Source organism: Mycosarcoma maydis, chromosome 15, assembly GCF_000328475.2.
Source record: "Mycosarcoma maydis chromosome 15, whole genome shotgun sequence".
NCBI lineage: Eukaryota > Fungi > Basidiomycota > Ustilaginomycetes > Ustilaginales > Mycosarcoma > Mycosarcoma maydis.
This window is the reverse complement of record NC_026492.1, coordinates 453,102-470,992: the sequence shown is the minus strand read 5'-3', so window position 1 is coordinate 470,992 and position 17,891 is coordinate 453,102. Positions and strand designations below refer to the sequence as shown.

Sequence of the window (17,891 nt, the reverse complement as noted above, 5' to 3'; positions counted from 1 at the left end):
AGCGCAGACTGGATTCCTCTCTGGCTCAACTCAATCCGCTGTACATTACATTCCCCATTCATATGCTTCGCTTGCTCTTCCTCCCTTCCTTTCTTTACTCATCATCCTCCCCTCATCTCTCTAGCTTCTTTGTGTGCATCTTGCAACTATTTTGACGAGCTGGTTCTCGCCTTTCCCTTTCTTTCTTCCATCTTCATCCTTACCCTCTCGCATTGCATTCATCACCAACCCTCTGCTGGTGTAGCATACCTCACACTGTCATACCCCCATTATCTTGACACTTGCGCTTTAGGTTGATCCAAAAGTACGAGCATCTTTACAAGAACCACGATTAGAGATCTAGCCGGCCTTGATCTCTTCTTCCTCTCTCGATTCATAGATAGCTGCATTGCATCTCGTCTTCATCCCCCAACCTTTCCAAGCATCTTCTTCTTCTTCTTCTTCATCATCATCGTCGTCATCATGAAGTACCTCTCTGCTCTTGCTTTGGCTTTCGCTGCTTCCTTGACTGTCGTCTCGGCTAGTCCAGAAGCTATGATGCTCGCCACCCCTCCCGGTCAGGGTCGTTCCAGCCGCGGCGTTCGTTCCGTCATCACTGGACACAAGATTCGCTCTCATGTCCACCATTCGCGTAAACAACACACCGACGACGATCTCCTCGCCCTCAACCGTCGCTTCAACAATGCTACCTTGAACGCCGACGAAGAGGAGGTCACTGCCATCGCCGACCTCCAGAAGCGCAAGAACACCTGCACTTCAAAGAAGGCTAACGCTGCCACCGCCAAGTACCGCACCAACGCTGGCGCGTCCTCCGACTCCAGCTCGAGCAGCTCCAGCTCCAGCTCCAGCTCCAGCTCCAGCTCAAACTCTAGTTCCGACTCTGGCTCTTATTCGTCTTCCTCGTCCTCCTCGTCCTCCTCCTCTTCATCGAGCAATGGCTCATCATCTAGCTCTAGCTCCTCCTCCTCATCCGGCTCCTCATCCTTCTCTCCCTCCACTTCCAAATGGAAGCTTGTCAAGTCGTACGCCGGCGACTCTTTCTTCGACGACATGGACTTTTTCACCAACGCCGACCCCACCCGTGGCTCCATCACCTATGTTGACAAGAACTCGGCCCAGAACAAGGGTCTCATCTACACCAGCAAAGGCAAGGCCACCATGAAGATCACCGCCGACAACGGCTGGGCTCAGTCGGTCCGCATCAACACCAAAGACTCGTACACCACCGGTATCTTTATCCTCGACGCGGAGCACATGCCCGTAGGCTGTGGTATCTGGCCTGCCTGGTGGTCCACCCCTACCAACCCACCTGGTGGATGGCCTAACGGAGGTGAGATTGACATGATCGAAGGTGTCAATGACTACTCGTACAACACTTACTCGATCCACACCACCGGCGGCTGCTCCGTGCCCGCCAAGCCTAACATGTCGGGCAGGTTTACCTTGCAAAACCACCTCGCCACCAACTGTGCTTCAGACGCTACCGACAACAAGGGTTGCGGTGTCACCTCGACAAAGGGTGGCGACTTTGGGGTTGAGTACAACAAGAACGGCGGCGGTGTCCATGCCATGTACTGGTCCGAATCCGACGGCATCTCGACCTACTTTTTCCCCAAGGGCTCCGTCCCCGATGACATTAGCTCTGGCTCGCCCGACCCGTCGCAATGGGGTCAGCCCCAGGCGCATTGGGCCGCAAGCCAGTGCAACATTGGCAACTACTTTTACAACCACGTCCTCGTCTTCACCAACACCATGTGCGGTGACTGGGCTGGCTCCGGCGCTGTTTGGAGTAACGCGATGAACGGTCAATCGCAATCTTGCAGCGCAAGCACTGGCTCGAGCTCGTGCCATGCTTACTTGAGTAGCAACCCAGACATGAGCGAAGCTTACTGGACCATCAACTCGCTCAAGGTTTACCAGACCTCTCGTCGATCCTAACAACCGCACAAGGGTGAAAAACAAGTCTCTTGACTGGTGCAGGACTTTGACTCTTTTTCTTGTTTGGATTTTCATGGATCTTGCTGGCCACGAGCGCACACACATATTGTTCCCCTTTCCAGTCAACTTTTGCAGCAGGAAGGTCCACTCCTTCTCTGTGAGAAGTGGAGGCGGGCGCTCTTGCCTGTACACTGTCGTCGAGGGCTGGTTCTCTCTGACTGGATCCCAATACCATTATTTCCTTTTCTTTACAGAATCGGCTCATGTTTGTAGCACGCGCGTGAGACGATCAGATGAGAGTCACATGAGACGGACAAGGAGTGCAAAACTGTGATGGGTACTTGAGGGTGTCTGCATTCGCAACTCTTGTTCGCTAGGTGGCTCTTTTGCGTTGTATAAAAGCTGGATTCCGGATAACACTTGCTCGATCGTGCCGGGCGTAACACGAGACAGGTTGTTACCGCAATCGACCTTGACCAATTCGATGGCCGTTTCCACAAAGAATGGACGGTCCATGGTAATGTCGACAAGATGGAGAACGACGATGTATGCGTTGGGCTGAGGCGTAGCGAGAGTTCAGGGACCGAACTTGGTTTTGGCCGGATTGCTTGCGTGCGAGGTGGGGTGAGGTCCGGTCTTGATTCATTTCGGACGGGTCATCCAACGCTGCATAATCATCGAGCTAGTCTGGACTTGAAAGCACACACGTGCGGGGCAGGGCAGATACGTGAATTGACAAGGATCACGAATGCGCACGACGTGGTGTAACTACGAAGCAAGATACAAAGTAAGTATGCTGGGAGATCATGCCAGGATTCGGCCGAAGATCTTTTTGGGATTCTTGTACCACGGCTTGTTCTTCTCGAGCACCTCGTCGTCGGGCAAATCCTGTAAAGGCTCGAAATCCTCGATGAGTCGCCTTCCACTATCCAGATCCAGATCCTCGAGCGCAACGACCTGGGTCTTGTGCCAGAGCTTCCAGCCGAAATACAAGACCACTGCAACAGGAATAACAATGTACGCCACAACAATGTCCGCCGCCTTTCTGGGGTTCAAAAACGTCGTGTAGCCCTGGAAAAACATCAAGACGATGTTGAGAATAAACGCTCCCCACGAACCGTACGGAGCGAGAAACGCCTTAAAAGGTAGCTCGTCCAGACTCTTTCCTTGCCTGAGCCATGCTTGACGGAAGCGAATATGGCAGAGGCAGATGATGGCAAAGATGACAAACGTGCTGACACCAGAGATGTTGATGATGTAGGTGAAGACGGTCGAAGCGCCGGCGTTGATGGAGAGCAGCGAGATCAGAGCGACCAGGTTGGAAAGCACCAATGCCGGGATGGGCACTTTGCCAGTTGCCGAAGTCCATCCGAAGATCTTTGGCGCGCGACCGGTAGCTCCGAGTGATTGCAGAGTACGCGAGGCAATGTAGAGCGAAGAGTTTCCGGCCGAGATCACGCTGAGGATGATGAGAGCGTTGATGAGCGAAGCAGCTGCACCGATGCCGCCACGCTTAAGTGCGATAGTAAGAGGTGATGCAGCCGCCTTGGACTTTGCCGAGACAAGCGACGGATCGTCAGAAGGCACATTGAGGCCGATGAAAAAGATGGTGCCGAGGTAGAGGACGAGAATTCGATAGAAGACGGAACGAATCGCGATAGGAACCGCCTTGGCAGGGTTCTTTGCCTCTGCTGCGGTGATGGCGGTCGCTTCGGTTCCGGCGTACAGCGTTGCTGAAACGACAAGGATCTTGGCGATACCGTTGAGGGCGTCCAAACCGGATCCGTTGAAAGGACCGGGCGTCTTGAAGTAACGGAATCCGATGTAACCCTGATCGCCTCCTGCACCACCTACGTTGATGACGATGCTGAGGATGAAAAAGACGACGATGCCGATCACCTTGACGGTAGCAAGCACAAACTCCACCTCGCCGTACGCTAGGACACCAAGCATGGAAAGTCCCATAAAGAGGACCCAGAAGATGGCGATCCACGCACCTGTTGGGACGGCTTGAGCACCATCCCAATATCGGATGACAATGGCGACGGCGTTGTATTCGTTGGCGAGGACGCTGATCCACAGTTCCCAGTAGATCCAGCCCGCCACGAAGCCCAGAGCAGGATCGACCCACCTGCCGGCATATTCGATAAATGATCCGCGAATCGCGAACAGCGTTGCCATTTCTCCAAGCGCTTGCAATACGAAATAGACAATCGCGCCTGTGATCGCAAAGGCGATCAAGGCTCCTACAGGTCCAGCATTCGCCAACGCCTGTCCGGAACCTACGAGCAGACCCGGTCCGATGATGCCGCCGATGGCGATCATGACCATGTGACGAGTACCGAGCGCTCGTCGAAGCTCCTCTGCCGGTGGCTCATTCGAGCCATCAGCCGAAACCGACTTGGAATCCGCCTTTTCGACATTTTGGTGGTCCGGAGACGAGGGTTGTGAGGGCGAAGCCACCTCTTTAAATGTTGAACCGGCTTGCGCGGCATATGGATTGGTGGCAGACATCTTGTGCGATTTGCGCTAAATACCGTATAGCGAATTGATGGGAACACTTCTGTCCAATACGGAATGCGACGCGGCCTTTATAAGAATACGGGAGAGGGTGTCGTCGGGACGCAAGCACGAAGGGTTGAAGACCACAGACACATCCAGAAGATGCTGTGTGATGTCGATCCAACAGGGCTTCCACAATCAAGTCACGGATCGTGAATCACGAATGTCGTGTTTCACAGCCGTGAGTTTGACATTCGTGATTCGTAATTTACGATTCGACTTGCTGTATTTTCACGGTTCAGGGTGAGGGTCGCCACATACGCACACAAATCATGAATCTCGAATCTCGAATCGTGAATGGTGAATAATCACGAACAATAACGTGATCACGGATTGCCAAGACCGGACCTGACCGTGGCACGTCGGAGTTTTTAGCTGTGTTAAACTTGAACAGACCTGGCGCCTGGGCACACAAACACTCTCAACTCACAACTCACGACTTACGACTCACGACCCGTGAGTGGAGCTTGAAATTTAACTTGCGTGCTCGAGATTCACGATTCACGATTCACGATTTTGATGCCGCTCGTCAGGAGATTCACAGAACTCGTGAATCCAGTCCACACGAGGCTGTCTTTAAGCCTCGCTGGAGTCCAACACCACTCGTGACTCGTGATTCGTGATTGTTCTTGTAGCAGTTGGAGAAGGCAGTCGGCGCCTTACTCATGCACGTTTGAGCTGCTAGGTCTCGTCTAAGAAGTGACCCTACTTAGCTGACAAGCAACCTTGATCTCGGATGGTGGTTGACCTTCTAGCTGTGAACTCACGACTGTGGCTCTGTTTTGCGTTGGACCTCCGTCATATGTTTGGTCGAAGCGTCTTACAGTTACCAACGGCTCGAATCATGTCCCGCAATTCGTGATTCGTGATTCGTGATTCGTGATTTTCGTTTCTGGGTAATCCTGAACCAATCGTGAATCTTTTCAAATCTCGTGAACAAGTCAATTTAGCGCTTTGTCCGATTCAAGTTTTGGCGGCGGCAGAGCACTCACACCCAGTGACTGTATCACTCACAGGCACGAGGTGAATGCTTCGCTCGCTCATCTACCGCTCACGTGGCTGTGTCTTTTTGTATTACAAATCGTGAATGTCGGAAGGGAATGCCAGGCCGACTAGGCCTCTATCGGCCGAAACAGAGGAAACCTTTTTTTCCCGGCTCCTCTGCACTCGTGACTAACTAAATTCAGATTCATCCGTAACTGAGTTAATTCACGATTCTTCAGGGTTCAGTCACGAGTGTTGACTGCAGCCTCGGTTTCCTACGGCTAAATGAGGGGCATAAAAGCAATGCCAATTCTCCTACAAGTCCGATGGAAGGTGTCTGTTCTCCGATGACGAGCAAGAAGAAATTTTGATATAAGTGGTAGAGTCTTCATGGCGACATTCATCGCAGCACTCGTTCTCGTCCACGACCATTCCAACACAGCAAGTAAAATCTTTTCCACGAGCTCAAACACCTTTCTCGAAGAGCAACCACGATGAGCATTCAGCGAGCTGGCAGCTTGAACGAGCTGAGGCGCGGCGTGCTCTCCTCGAGGAAGCTGTCCAACATGTTGGCCGCACCAAAACTGTCTGCAACGACGCGCATCGTCCTATCGCTCGTCTCAATCTGCGGTGTCACCATCCTGACGAGTTTCTTGGGAGGTGCTCTGACAATCGCGCTACCTTCCATGGCGGACACGGTCAATCTATCGCAGGAGCTGCTGTCATGGCCATTGTCGATGTTCTCGCTCGTCAGTGGTGCACTCCTGCTCATCGCTGGTGGAATGGCCGATGCGTTCGGAAGGAGACCTGTCTTCCTACTCGGCATCACTATCTTTGCCGCCATGTCGATCGCCACTTCGTTCCAGAATACAGGAGGTGGACTCATTGGCTGCTGTGCCGGTCTGGGCTTGGCTGCAGCAATGCTCATCCCTTCCGGCGTCGGTATTTTGGGCAGCTCGATCCCTGAAGGACCCATCAAGAATCGAAGCTTTGCTGCCATCGGCGCAGCACAACCGATTGGCTTCATCTTTGGTCTCATTCTCGGAGGCCTTCTCGCTAATCACTGGCGTATCATCTTTTGGATCCTAGGTGCATGTGCACTTGGTTTCGGTACATGCGCCTTCCTATCATTGCCAAACGAGGGAGAGGAGCTCATTCGTACAGCCAACAATTCCAGAGCTACATCCGTCGATGACTTGACAGCTCATGTAGCGCCAATCTCGGTCGAGGCGCGATCCCCGACGGCCATGGCTCCCATTCGTGATTCCAACAAAGCCGCAAGCCGCACCGACCTCACAGCAGCTTCGACAGCCCCTCTTGGTCCTGCAGGCCCCACTAGTACCAGTCGTACGCTTCGGCTCAAAACATTTGACTGGTTCGGTGCTTTTATGTCAACATCAGGACTCGTCATGCTCACCTTTGCTCTGGCCGATGCCGAGACAGCTCCACACGGATGGAAGACGTCGTACGTGCTGGCTCTACTTCCAACGTCTATTGTGCTGCTAGCTGCGTTCCTCTCTTGGGAGCGTTACTTAGAACGCAGGCAGCAGACGTACGAAATGGGAGCATCCAGCGCTAGCACAAGCCATCCTCGTCGCAACGCAACATTCTTCACCGCACCACCCACGACCCCCTTGTTACCACCCGCCATCTGGCGCGCACCGCGATTCGGCGCGGTGTTGCTGGTCATCTTCCTTGCTTGGCTCAGCTTCAACGTCATGTCGTACCTGAGCACACTGGTTCTGCAAGAAGTGCAGCAGATTTCGCCAACGCGAACTTCCCTTTTCTTCCTGCCAATGGTGGCAACGGGTTTGTCGCTCAATGTTTTCGCCGGGTATGTGGTAGGCAGGATTTCAGCAGTGTGGCTGATTGTTGGTGGAGCGGCTGCAGGTGCAGCTGCTTGTGTCATCATGTCGACGAGTGTTGAACCGGACACGCCTTACTACAAGGCCATGCTGTGGATCATGATTCTTCAAGTTGGTCCGGATGTGTTTTTCCCGGCCGGCTCTCTGTACGCTTCCAAGTCGGTCGGTCGCCAGCATCAAGCACTGGCAGGCTCACTCTTTAACACCACCATTCGATTAGCCACGTCTTTGGGACTCGCAATTTCGTCTTCCATCTCGACTTCTGTCACCAAAGCAGCCGTTGCCAAGTCGGCCTCGCACATCTCTGCACGGTTCATCCGTCCATCCGATCTCGTGCTGCACCGTTCTATGCTCTTTGCTGGCGCGCATTTTGTGCCACGAGCCGGTGCTGGCGCAGCGAGCGGTGCAGCTGAATCAAAACCAATCGAGGCGCTGTTGCAAGGATACAGAGCCGCTTCGTGGTTGTGCTTTGCCTGCTCGGTGCTCTCCATCGTTGTGGCTCTGGCAAAGCTTCGATCCATTGGAATTGTCGGTGGTATGGAGGGTAAGGTAGAAGATAGCACTCGACCTAGCTCTCCTAGCGCTGGTGTGTCGCAACCAGACGAGCACGAGCTCGAGAGCGTTGTAGCACCCCGAGACAGCAAGCAGGCAGCCGCCTCGGGCTCAGCAGCTAACATTAGACGATAGATAGATGCACTGCACTCATGTACTATACTCACCTACAGTCAACTGCGTTCGTTACAATTTGGACGAATTGGACGCACGATGAATCGACAGCTAGAATCAGCTGGAATGGGGCGTGCTTGAGCGCACAACCAGGAAGCACATAACTGCGACTCACGGTGCAGTAGAGCTGAATACCCCGTTCAGCGTGGAAGCAAGTACATTACAGAGACGGCTTGGCATCGAATCAGATGCTGACAGTAGCGGAAGCGCCTTCCTGCTTTGCGGGGTAAGCGGATGCGAGGCGCAAAGCAGAGGAGGCAGACAGCTGGATTGTGTATGTAATGGTCCGCGTGCAAATGGCCGCAGGCGTCAGCACCTTGGCTAGCTGTGGGTCCAGAGGCTCTCTTGCACAGTCCACCGTGTCGATCACAGTGTGGTGCGTTTGTGACAGGCGCTCTGAGCCTTTCGTTGAACCAATCTGGTCACACGGCGGAGCTAAGCCGCAATCGTGAACACGACCAGCTCGAGCTTGCCTAATCACGTTGGAAGCCATTCTGGCACAAACCCATCGCAGCCCAATCGCGACTTGCTTTGCTTGCGGCGCGCGCCTTCCTCTATTTGTGCAGCAAGTGTGCTTGTTTGATTGTATCTCGGCGCCATACATCGATCTGAGACGAAATCCGAGGCTGAGAAGGGATCTTCGGTGAAAGGCGGCATTCATACCACTGGTGAAACAGGATGGGAAAAGGTCAGAATGGTCGGCGCGGGGTCTCTGTCAAGTGAAAGCGCGAAGCGTGAACAAGCAGAGACGCTAATCTGGGGAGCGACACATGCAATGCACCTAGGCACGGCATGAGCTCGGTCGGCGAGCTCAGACGCTGACTTGTTGGGCTTGAAGGGATGAATTCGCATTAGCTTTTCGACGAACAAGATGGCGGGACTGTGAAGTGCGTCCAAGGGAAGCGTAGCTTCTGTATGCACCCTCAAGTCATCTCTGGCTCTCTACTGACGAATCGTTTGCCACTCAAGACTGCGTGTATTCGTTGTGGTGTTTTTTCCGAAACACTCGGCAAGCATTGGATGCAAAGTTGTACGTTCGACCGCCAGGAGCAACATGTTGCATGATGAACCAGCAGCGGGGCCCAGAATCAGAGTTTCGCGTCTGTGGTTCGGTGCTCGGTGCGAACTTTCGCCGTGCCAGTCTAGCGGCATATGAGAACTAGAGACAGTCGTGAATCTTGAATCGTGAATGCCAACACGGAGAACGAAGAATTCAGTGCGGGGGAGCTGATCAGGCTGACCATTCGCGCACCACCATAACGTGCAAGGGTCCAACCCACGACTGTGCGACTCGTCGGTCAACTTGATTGAACCTGTTGGCCCGCGGTCAAGTCGAACAACCAAGCACCACCTCTACCGTGACTGTTCCTGTGCCCATCATGTCTTCTATTGTACGTTTCGTCGGCAAAATCGCCTTTGTCTTCCCCCGCGTTCTGTCCACGCGAAATCCCTTCTGCAGAAAATCACAATCGTGAATGGGTAGCAAAGACACTGTCCAAGTACCAGCGCTTGCGTATTGCGGGGGCACAGTTTGACGCGTGAGCAAGATGCGCAGGTGCGAAAGCCCCTAGTGTTGGGTCGAACACATTATGGTAGTATGAGTTTGTCTTGCATCGTGCATGACTGAAGTAGATTCATAGCAGGCCCCAACCTATTGATCCTTCGGTCGAACCATCTCGGATGACGCTTCTTTTGTGGGGAAGAGCCGCATGGAAAGAAAAAGTGCGGAGGTCGCCTACCAGTTCGTGTACCTGGCAGCTCGATGCTCGTCTTCCGCTGCAAGTTGTCCATGTCACTCTCAACATAGATTTCGCTCAGGTTCAAGCTTGCTTGAGTGCAGAGAATACCGGTGCAGCTAGATGTGCTGCGCTCGAAGACGTATAAAGACTGACCTGGTTGTGCTGTTGTTGCGTATTGGCGATTCGTTGTCCCTCCTCATCCTCTTCCTTGTCCTCCCCTTCATCAGGCAATTTCGTCCTTTCCTCCTCTTAACTGCAGAACTTTGTGTTTTCTTTGCGCCATGGGTCGATTTGGAAGGCCACAGGGTGGCGCCACCGAACGTGCTGCCACCGCCGACACTTTGAGCAAGGGACAGCTCTACTTCAGCTTTGCCCTCGTCTCATCCCTCTTCTTCGTTTGGGGCCTCTCCTACGGTCTTCTCGATTCGCTCAACAAGACTTTCCAGGACTCTCTTCACTTGGACAAGGCCCAGTCTACCGGTCTGCAGGCATGTTACTTTGGCGCATATCTCGTCAACGGTCCCATCAGTGGACCGTTAGCCCGTCGCTGGGGGTACAGATTCGCCATCCATGGAGGTCTCTCTCTCTTTTCCATTGGTGCCATCCTCTTTTGGCCGTGCGCTGTCTACTACTCGTACCCTGGTTTCTTGGTTTGCACCTTCGTCACAGCATCCGGTCTGGCTTGGCTCGAGATGGCTGCCAACTCGTACATCACCGTTCTTGGATCTCCCGATTTGGCTGCGTTCCGTCTGGTGTTCGCACAGTCGTGGAACGGTGTCGCGTCGGTCCTCGGCCCCATCATCGCCGGTCGTACCTTCCTCAAGACAGGTCACTCGCACACCCTCAACCACTTGCAGTGGGTCTACCTCGGCATCTCTGCATTTGGATGCATGATCAACTTGCTTTTCTGGATCGCTAAGCTTCCCGAGGTCAAGCAGCAGGTCGACTCGTCGATCGAAGAAAAACCCGTCTCCATTTGGACTCAGAAGCACCTTCTTTGGGGTGCATTTGCTGAGTTCATGTATGTTGGATCGCAGGTCGCCGTTGCTTCGCTCACCATCAACTTTTACGTCGAGCAACCTGGTCTCAACATCTCGGTTACCCGCGCTGCCGATCTCTTCTCGGTGACACTGGCCGTGTTCACGATTGGACGATTCATCGGTGTTCCCATCCTCACGCGTGTCGACTCGGCCCTCATCCTTTTCCTCTGCGGTCTAGGCTGCATCCTGTTTTCCATCCTCACTGCCGTGGTTCCCGGCGCTGGTGGTATCGCGTGCTTGATGCTCATCTTCTTCTTCGAATCCGTCTGCTACCCCATCATCTTCACGCTGGCCACTGGCAATCTGGGTACTAACCAGAAGCTGGGTTCAGCGCTCGTAGCTGCCGGTGTCTCTGGTGGTGCCTGGATGCCCTCCGTTCAGGCTACGGTTGCTGACCACACCACCACGCGTCGATCGTTCTTCGTGCCCATCTCTGGTTTCGCCGTCGTATCCGCCTACGGTCTCTACATGCACATGCGCGGTTGCAAGCAGCAGGGATACTGGAGCTGGAGGAAGCTCGACAAGGAGACCACCATGGGCCTCACCGCTACTCAGCACTCTGACATTGAACACGTCGAGCAGACTGACTCCGACAAGGATGTCAAGATCGGTCAGTCTAGCCCCACCTACCCTTCGGTGCCTTACCAGCACTAGACGTGATAGTATGTCGCAAGAATTGTTCCTTTACATACCATGTCCCCACATTTTGCTCGCTCTCGTCTCGTCCGTTGTCAAGAAAAGTCGTCTTGTAGTCTATCAATTTTCACGGTGGGTCGCGCTGGCAATACACGAACGCTGCTGCCTAACAGCTTCTGCACAAAGTCGTGATGTTCCAATAGCATGTGTCTACACACTAACCACATGTGATGTCCGGATACACATCAAACCTGCGCTGTGTGCTGATGGGAATGTTCTTCCTTGTCTGTTGCACCTCTTCCGGATCCAGAGTGAAGAAGAGAGTGGCTTCCGCCTCGGCGAGTTTCGCCTTGACATCTCCGAGTGGACCGACGACGCTCGAGTGGCCCCATGCGGGATAAGCCTTTTCGCCCTCGCGCCAGCCGTCTTTGTCGGTGAGTTCACCATCAAGAGCTTGCTGGCTGGGACGAGCGGGGCTGCAACCAAGTGTGTAAACCTGGTTATCAGTAGCCCGTGCACGAAGCAAAAGCTCCCAGCTAACCGGCCCAGTTGTCGTGTTGAAAGCACCAGGATAGATGATGCATCCAGCACCGAGACGACCTGCAATCATAGCCGGTTCCGGGAAGCGCAAGTCGTAGCAAATGCCGAGACCGAAGCGACCCAAACTGCAGTCGAAAAGAGTGACACGATCTCCACCGGCCAACGTTTCGCTCTCCTGAAACGTCATCTTGCCCGGGATGTCAATGTCAAAGAGGTGCAGCTTGCGGTGAATGCTGATAAGCTGTCCCTTTTCGTTAAAGACGCAGGAAGAGTTGTAAATGTTGCCAGTTAGATCGTCACGTTCAGGAACGCTGCCGCCGACAAGCACCACATTGGCCTCACGAGCTGTTTCGGAAAGCATCTTGAGACTCGGCGAGAGCTTTTGAATGCGATCATCGATCTCTATCGGTTTTCCGATTCCCTTTTCGCGAGCCAGCTTGGACTCAGCACTGGGATCTGTGGAAGCGTCGATGGTCCAGCGGATTTCCTCCTTGCCTTTCCCCATACGCGCCAATGCGGACGGAAGTGGCTTCTTGATCTTTTGGTATGCGCCTCCAAACGACTCGGCGTACTCGGCGAAATACTTGACTCCGTAGGGCGAATTGAAGCACTCGGGCAGCACCACCATACCTACAGGTGCCGAGATGGATGACGAGGCGGTGCCTGGTCGCGTCGATGCAGCACTAAGAACCGCATCTCGTGCACGCTTGAGGTTGAACGCCTTGTCGAACGAGGTGGATCCCAGCTGCACCAACGCAACCGTGGTCTTTTGCAGCGAGAGGTTGGGTGCCATAGACATGATTGCTAGCTTTGACCAAGATGGTTGGTAATCAAGACGCATCGTCCTTGCGCACTGTTCCAGCTCTGTCTGCGCCAAGGTCTGATAGCTCTGATTTCGAGGTTATTCCGCTCCGGCCAAGACACCGGGCGAGAATCGGGCTAGCATCTCGTCCATCCTTGAAAATCGTCGATGCAGCAGATATTCGCGATTTCACGATTTCCACTCAATTTTGTGTGTGTTAGACCTCGAAACATGGGGGTTTTTTGCAGCCTCTTAATTCGTGACTTGCCGCAGCAACTGAATTCGGATCCGACATTCAGCAAAAATTCGAGGTACAAATGAAAACGAGACTTACTCCCCAGAAGGCGAGAAAGCAGTGTTGGAGACAGAGAAAGGCAGCCCGAAAGTCTGTCGTGGGCCAAGAGGCGAGAAGGCAAGCGCGGGTTTTGTCGAGACCATCCAGCCTCGTTTCTGCCTTTACTTCTCTCCACCAGTCACCCCCACGACCAACGTCAAGATGAGCAAGATCCAGGTGTCCAGCGTGCGTAACACCCTCAAGGAGCTGATCCAGGCTTCTGAGGACAAGCGCCGAAACTTTAACGAGACCGTCGAGCTCCAGATCGGCCTCAAGAACTACGACCCCCAGCGTGACAAGCGTTTCTCGGGTACCGTCAAGCTGCCGCATGTTCCCCGTCCTCGTATGAGCCTTTGCATTCTTGCTGATGCCGCCGATGTCGACCGTGCCAAGCTGATCAACCTCGAGTTCATGACGGTCGAGGACTTGAAGAAGCTCAACAAGAACAAGAAGCTCGTCAAGAAGCTCGCCAAGAAGTACGACGCTTTCCTTGCTTCTGAGGCTCTGATCAAGCAGATCCCTCGTCTGTTGGGCCCCGGTCTTTCCAAGGCCGGCAAGTTCCCCACTCCTGTCTCGCACAACGAGGACCTGGAGAAGAAGGTCACTGAGGTTAAGAGCACCATCAAGTTCCAGCTCAAGAAGGTTCTCTGCCTCGGTGTGGCTATTGGCCACGTCCAGATGTCGGATGACCAGCTTCTCGCCAACGTCATGCTTGCCATCAACTTCCTCATCTCGCTTCTTAAGAAGCAGTGGCAGAACATCAAGTCGCTCCACGTCAAGTCGACCATGGGCAAGGTTTACCGTCTCTTCTAAACACGTGTTTTTGAGTGGCTTTCATCCGTCCTCTTTGGCGCCTACGCCATCGATGGTGTGATTCTGCCTCTTGTTTCGCCCCGTTTCTCCTTTGGGTTCGATGAATCCCTTGGTCACATGCATCCTACAAAGCATTACGCACGCTTACACCCAGTTCCATTCAACCGTCGTAGCACGTTTGACTTGGGATGAGGGGAGCTAATCTTGTGACCTTCTCATCTCTCCCTTTTCTTTAAAAAAAATCCCAAAATTGCCGTTGGAGACCTAGTCACCCGTTGACTTCCTCTGTTTTCGGATAATCTCGGCTGTCTGTGCTTCGACTGTGCCTCGTTCTGCCAGTGAATAGCTTATGTAGACGTGAGAATGCCATTGTCATTACGTGATGGCGCCCATGTGAACTTGAGTGTGTCGGTGTCCCATTACGATCGACATGGTAATACCCTTTGTGGAGCCTATGAACATCAACGCTGCGAGCAAAAGTCCCATTCCCCCTCATTCACCGTTTTGCTCAGTCAGAAAAGCCGTGGTTACCGCCAGAAACACAGACAGAAAAGTCAAGTAAATTGGCTGTGGTTGAGTGGAGAGAAGGCAAGAGCGTGCGGCCGAATGGATAGAATACAAGTTGGCAAACGGATACGTTGCGATTGCTACTGCTTTTCTTGTTTGACTCTGCTTGGAGACTAAGAGTGGAGAGGATCCTCGTTGGCAACGTTGAGCAGCAGTGTATCGGCGTCGAGCAATACCTTGTTGTTCGAACCGGCTTGCGAAAGGATGGTAGCAATGTCACGAGCCGCTTCAAGCTTACGGAGCTTGAGGAAACCCTTGTTCTTCTTGACGGCTTCACCGATGAGTTCGGCGGACTTGGCCTCACCCTGTGCCTTGACGATGATGGAAGCCTTCTCCTGGATAGCCTGATCGACCAAGAAAGCGGCGCGGAGCGCAGCTTGCTGTGCAATCTGCTTGGCCTCGACGGCGTGGGTGAATTCGGGCGAGAAGGAGACGTGGGTGATGGAAACGTCATCGAGCACAAGGTTGAAGCGCTGTGCGCGTGCAGTCAAGTTGTCACGAACCAACCTCGACACCATCTCTCTCTGGGTGATGAGCTGCGAAGCGTTGAACTGCGCAACGACCGACTTGAGCACCTCATTGACGATCGACGGCAAGACACGCTCGTCGTAATCCACGCCGAGCTCGCGGAAGATGGTGGGAAGCGCATCGATGCGTGGACGAGACAGGACACGGCAGGTGAGCGAGACCATCTGAAGATCCTTGGTACCTGTAAGCGAAGCGATGCTGCGGGGCTTAGCTCGAACGTCGTAGTCGATGGGCTTTTCAAACCAGGGGATCATGAAATGAGTACCTTCGTTGAAGATGGTGTCCTTGATACCTGACAAGCGCGAGTACTTGATCGCTCGGTGACCACCATCCACGTTGAAGAGCGACATGTTGACACCGAAACCGAGCGCGACGAGTGCCACGATACCGGCAGAACCACCGAGAATGTTGGCGAGGTTGGGCGGGCCTCCACGTCCTCCGCCTCCGCTACCTCCACTGCCACCGCTGCTTCCACCAGGCTTGCCTGCATTGTTGAATTGCTGTGATGCTTGCTGAGCCTGCTGTCGCAGTCGCTCGAGCGTGCGGAAGATGTTCTGGGGTCCAGATCCGCGGTTCATCGTTAGAGGCGAGAAGATGGGTCGAAAGAGTGAGTGGGTCGTTGGTTGCTTGGCTCGTAGATATGTGGATGCGGTTCGGAAAGATGCTCGCGTCTGCTTCAAGGCTGTTGGATGAACAGGCTACCTTGGCGACGAACAGTGGAGACGGCGGACCAAGCACGAGATGATGGGCGGTGATGACCAGAGCAGGAGAGGATCTTGAGACTAGCAATTGTAAATCGCAATCACGAATGGCTGACGAAATGGAAAGATTCTGGCCGTTGACCAAAGCGTGCATTTCTGCCGAAATAAATCACGAATGTCGCACCAAGCTCAGCTTAAGTTAGTCGTGAGTTCAGCTAAGTTAACTTCAGTCAGCTCGTAGCTTCGGCTCAGTTTGGCTTTGGCGATCACCATTTTATCGCCCGAGTCAGTGAATTAGCAAGACGCGCGAAGAAAGGGAAATCACGAATGGCTTCTCGACGCCGAAAGGGCGAGTTGGACGCGAAAGGGGATGGCTTGTTGAGCACAGACTCGTGACTGTTTGTGCTATTCATCAACCACTCCTTGGCCCGACGCATCTTCTGCTCCTCCTCAACGCAGCAACAATGACGGCTCGAGAAGCAAGGACAGTCATCATCGTGACTGGCTCACACACAATCACTGCCGGCTACGGTATTCACGAGATCCTCAAGCGTCCATCCATCTCGCTCACAGCGCGTGTCGGTCTTCCGCGATCGTCTGCATCCACATCTTCATCGTCATCACCTCCGGACTACAAACAATACCTGGTCGGATCTGCGCTTGATCAAGCCGAACGAAGAGGCGATGATGTTGCCATCTTCTGGCCGATGCGTAAGGGCTATGTGCGTGATTGGCAGCAGATGATTGCGCTGTGGAACTATGTTCTTTTCCACCTTTTGCCCATTCGTCGCTCGCACAATGATTCGAATATCCTCATCAGCCTGCCACTACCAGTGTCTCGAGCGACACACGCCTATCTCACCCAGATCTTCTTTGAACATTTCAATTCGGCTGCGATTACGATTGCAGAAAAGCCGCTCCTCTCGTGCTACGGCGTGGGCAGCATGAACGCGTGCGTAGTCGATCTTGGCTACGAGAGCTGCGACGTGTCTCCTGTCATCGAATGTCTGGTACAGTCGAACGCCAACGTCAAGACGGATGTAGGCACCCGCCATTGCATCCTCTATCTCGCCCACCTGCTGCGTCGTGACCAGAGCTTGGTCAAGGCCATTCAGACGCTACTTCGATATACTCGCAAAGCGTCGTCCCCCGCCGCATTATCCCATGAGAGCGAGCAGGCAGCGTTGAGAAGCGCCATCTTTTCATTGGCACAACAGCTGCTGGAAGAAGGTCTGGTGCTGGACGAAGAAGCATTCAAGAAGGGAGCCGGAGGCATGATCTCGGTTGCGGATGGCCAAGATGACGAGGGCAATTTTGACATTGCGGCAGTGCTTGTAGAAGGCACCAAGAAGCACGATGACGAGGAGGAGAGGCGCAAAGCAATCGAAGCAGCTCAAGGCGAAGAGATTGATGAGGCCATCCTCGCTTCCATCACAGGTGAAGACGGTCAAGCGGGCGGAAGTACGGATGAGAAGGCGGTGTTGGTGCATTTCCGCGGTCTCAAGCTCAAGGTGGGTCCCGAACGTTTTCGGTTCCTCGAGCCCCTCTTCCGACCCGAGCTGCTCAAGGATGTCGCTGGTGCTTCTGACCTAAATCTTGGCGATGAACCTTTCGGAGCCGGGCCGATTGTCACGGACTGGTCGAGCCACGACAGCTACCCAATGTCGGCAGCCTCACCTGATTGGGGCCAGGCCATATCGCTCCCGCTGGCCATCGCCAACGCCATCTCGCGCGTCGAGGATGCCGACCGTCGACCTCAGCTGTGGGAGAACCTGATTTTCACAGGCCAACCAGCCAAGATCAAGACGATCCAGCTCGAGGCAGTCTCGGCCTTGTCAGAATTCGTCGCCACCGAACAGACCGAAGCAGCGCAAGTGCTTGCTGAGCCCAATCCGCTGCAAGCTCGCAATGTGCGTGCGCTGCGCGTGCCGGACTACTTTTCCGAGTTCAAGGAACGTAACGATCTGGCGCCTTTCCTCGGTGGCACCATCTATGCCAAGCTCGTGTTTGGTGACCCGCAAGCAAAGGCGTTCATCACTAAGCAGAACTACAATGAGGCAGGGCCCAACCAGGCTTTCTCGGTCAAGCTCAGTGCTTGAAGCCAAGCCGCGACTGT

The 17,891-nt window shown here is 53.9% G+C and overlaps 8 protein-coding genes across 8 annotated transcripts; 5 read left to right on the top strand and 3 right to left on the bottom strand.

The window, feature by feature from the left end:
- Positions 1–462: 462 nt before the first annotated feature.
- On the top strand, positions 463–1,938 carry UMAG_05036 (uncharacterized protein; the record flags this gene model as incomplete). Its single annotated transcript, XM_011393024.1, has 1 exon — positions 463–1,938. The coding sequence occupies one exon, from the start codon at positions 463–465 to the stop codon at positions 1,936–1,938; it is 1,476 nt and encodes a 491-aa protein (XP_011391326.1).
- An 804-nt stretch (positions 1,939–2,742) lies between these two features.
- Positions 2,743–4,452, bottom strand: UMAG_05035 (putative amino-acid permease family protein; the record flags this gene model as incomplete). Its single annotated transcript, XM_011393023.1, has 1 exon — positions 2,743–4,452. One exon carries the CDS (start codon positions 4,450–4,452, stop codon positions 2,743–2,745), a length of 1,710 nt encoding a protein of 569 aa, XP_011391325.1.
- Positions 4,453–5,978: 1,526 nt separating this feature from the next.
- Positions 5,979–8,036, top strand: UMAG_05034 (uncharacterized protein; the record flags this gene model as incomplete). The annotated part of the gene is made up of 1 exon (XM_011393022.1): positions 5,979–8,036. One exon carries the CDS (start codon positions 5,979–5,981, stop codon positions 8,034–8,036), a length of 2,058 nt encoding a protein of 685 aa, XP_011391324.1.
- A 2,059-nt stretch (positions 8,037–10,095) lies between these two features.
- Positions 10,096–11,508, top strand: UMAG_05033 (uncharacterized protein; the record flags this gene model as incomplete). Its single annotated transcript, XM_011393021.1, has 1 exon — positions 10,096–11,508. One exon carries the CDS (start codon positions 10,096–10,098, stop codon positions 11,506–11,508), a length of 1,413 nt encoding a protein of 470 aa, XP_011391323.1.
- A 199-nt stretch (positions 11,509–11,707) lies between these two features.
- Positions 11,708–12,829, bottom strand: UMAG_05032 (uncharacterized protein; the record flags this gene model as incomplete). The annotated part of the gene is made up of 1 exon (XM_011393020.1): positions 11,708–12,829. One exon carries the CDS (start codon positions 12,827–12,829, stop codon positions 11,708–11,710), a length of 1,122 nt encoding a protein of 373 aa, XP_011391322.1.
- Positions 12,830–13,328: 499 nt separating this feature from the next.
- UMAG_05031 (60S ribosomal protein uL1) lies at positions 13,329–13,979 on the top strand (the record flags this gene model as incomplete). Its single annotated transcript, XM_011393019.1, has 1 exon — positions 13,329–13,979. The coding sequence occupies one exon, from the start codon at positions 13,329–13,331 to the stop codon at positions 13,977–13,979; it is 651 nt and encodes a 216-aa protein (XP_011391321.1).
- Positions 13,980–14,659: 680 nt separating this feature from the next.
- On the bottom strand, positions 14,660–15,652 carry UMAG_05030 (putative prohibitin subunit PHB2; the record flags this gene model as incomplete). The annotated part of the gene is made up of 1 exon (XM_011393018.1): positions 14,660–15,652. One exon carries the CDS (start codon positions 15,650–15,652, stop codon positions 14,660–14,662), a length of 993 nt encoding a protein of 330 aa, XP_011391320.1.
- Positions 15,653–16,239: 587 nt separating this feature from the next.
- On the top strand, positions 16,240–17,874 carry UMAG_05029 (uncharacterized protein; the record flags this gene model as incomplete). Its single annotated transcript, XM_011393017.1, has 1 exon — positions 16,240–17,874. One exon carries the CDS (start codon positions 16,240–16,242, stop codon positions 17,872–17,874), a length of 1,635 nt encoding a protein of 544 aa, XP_011391319.1.
- Positions 17,875–17,891: the final 17 nt, after the last annotated feature.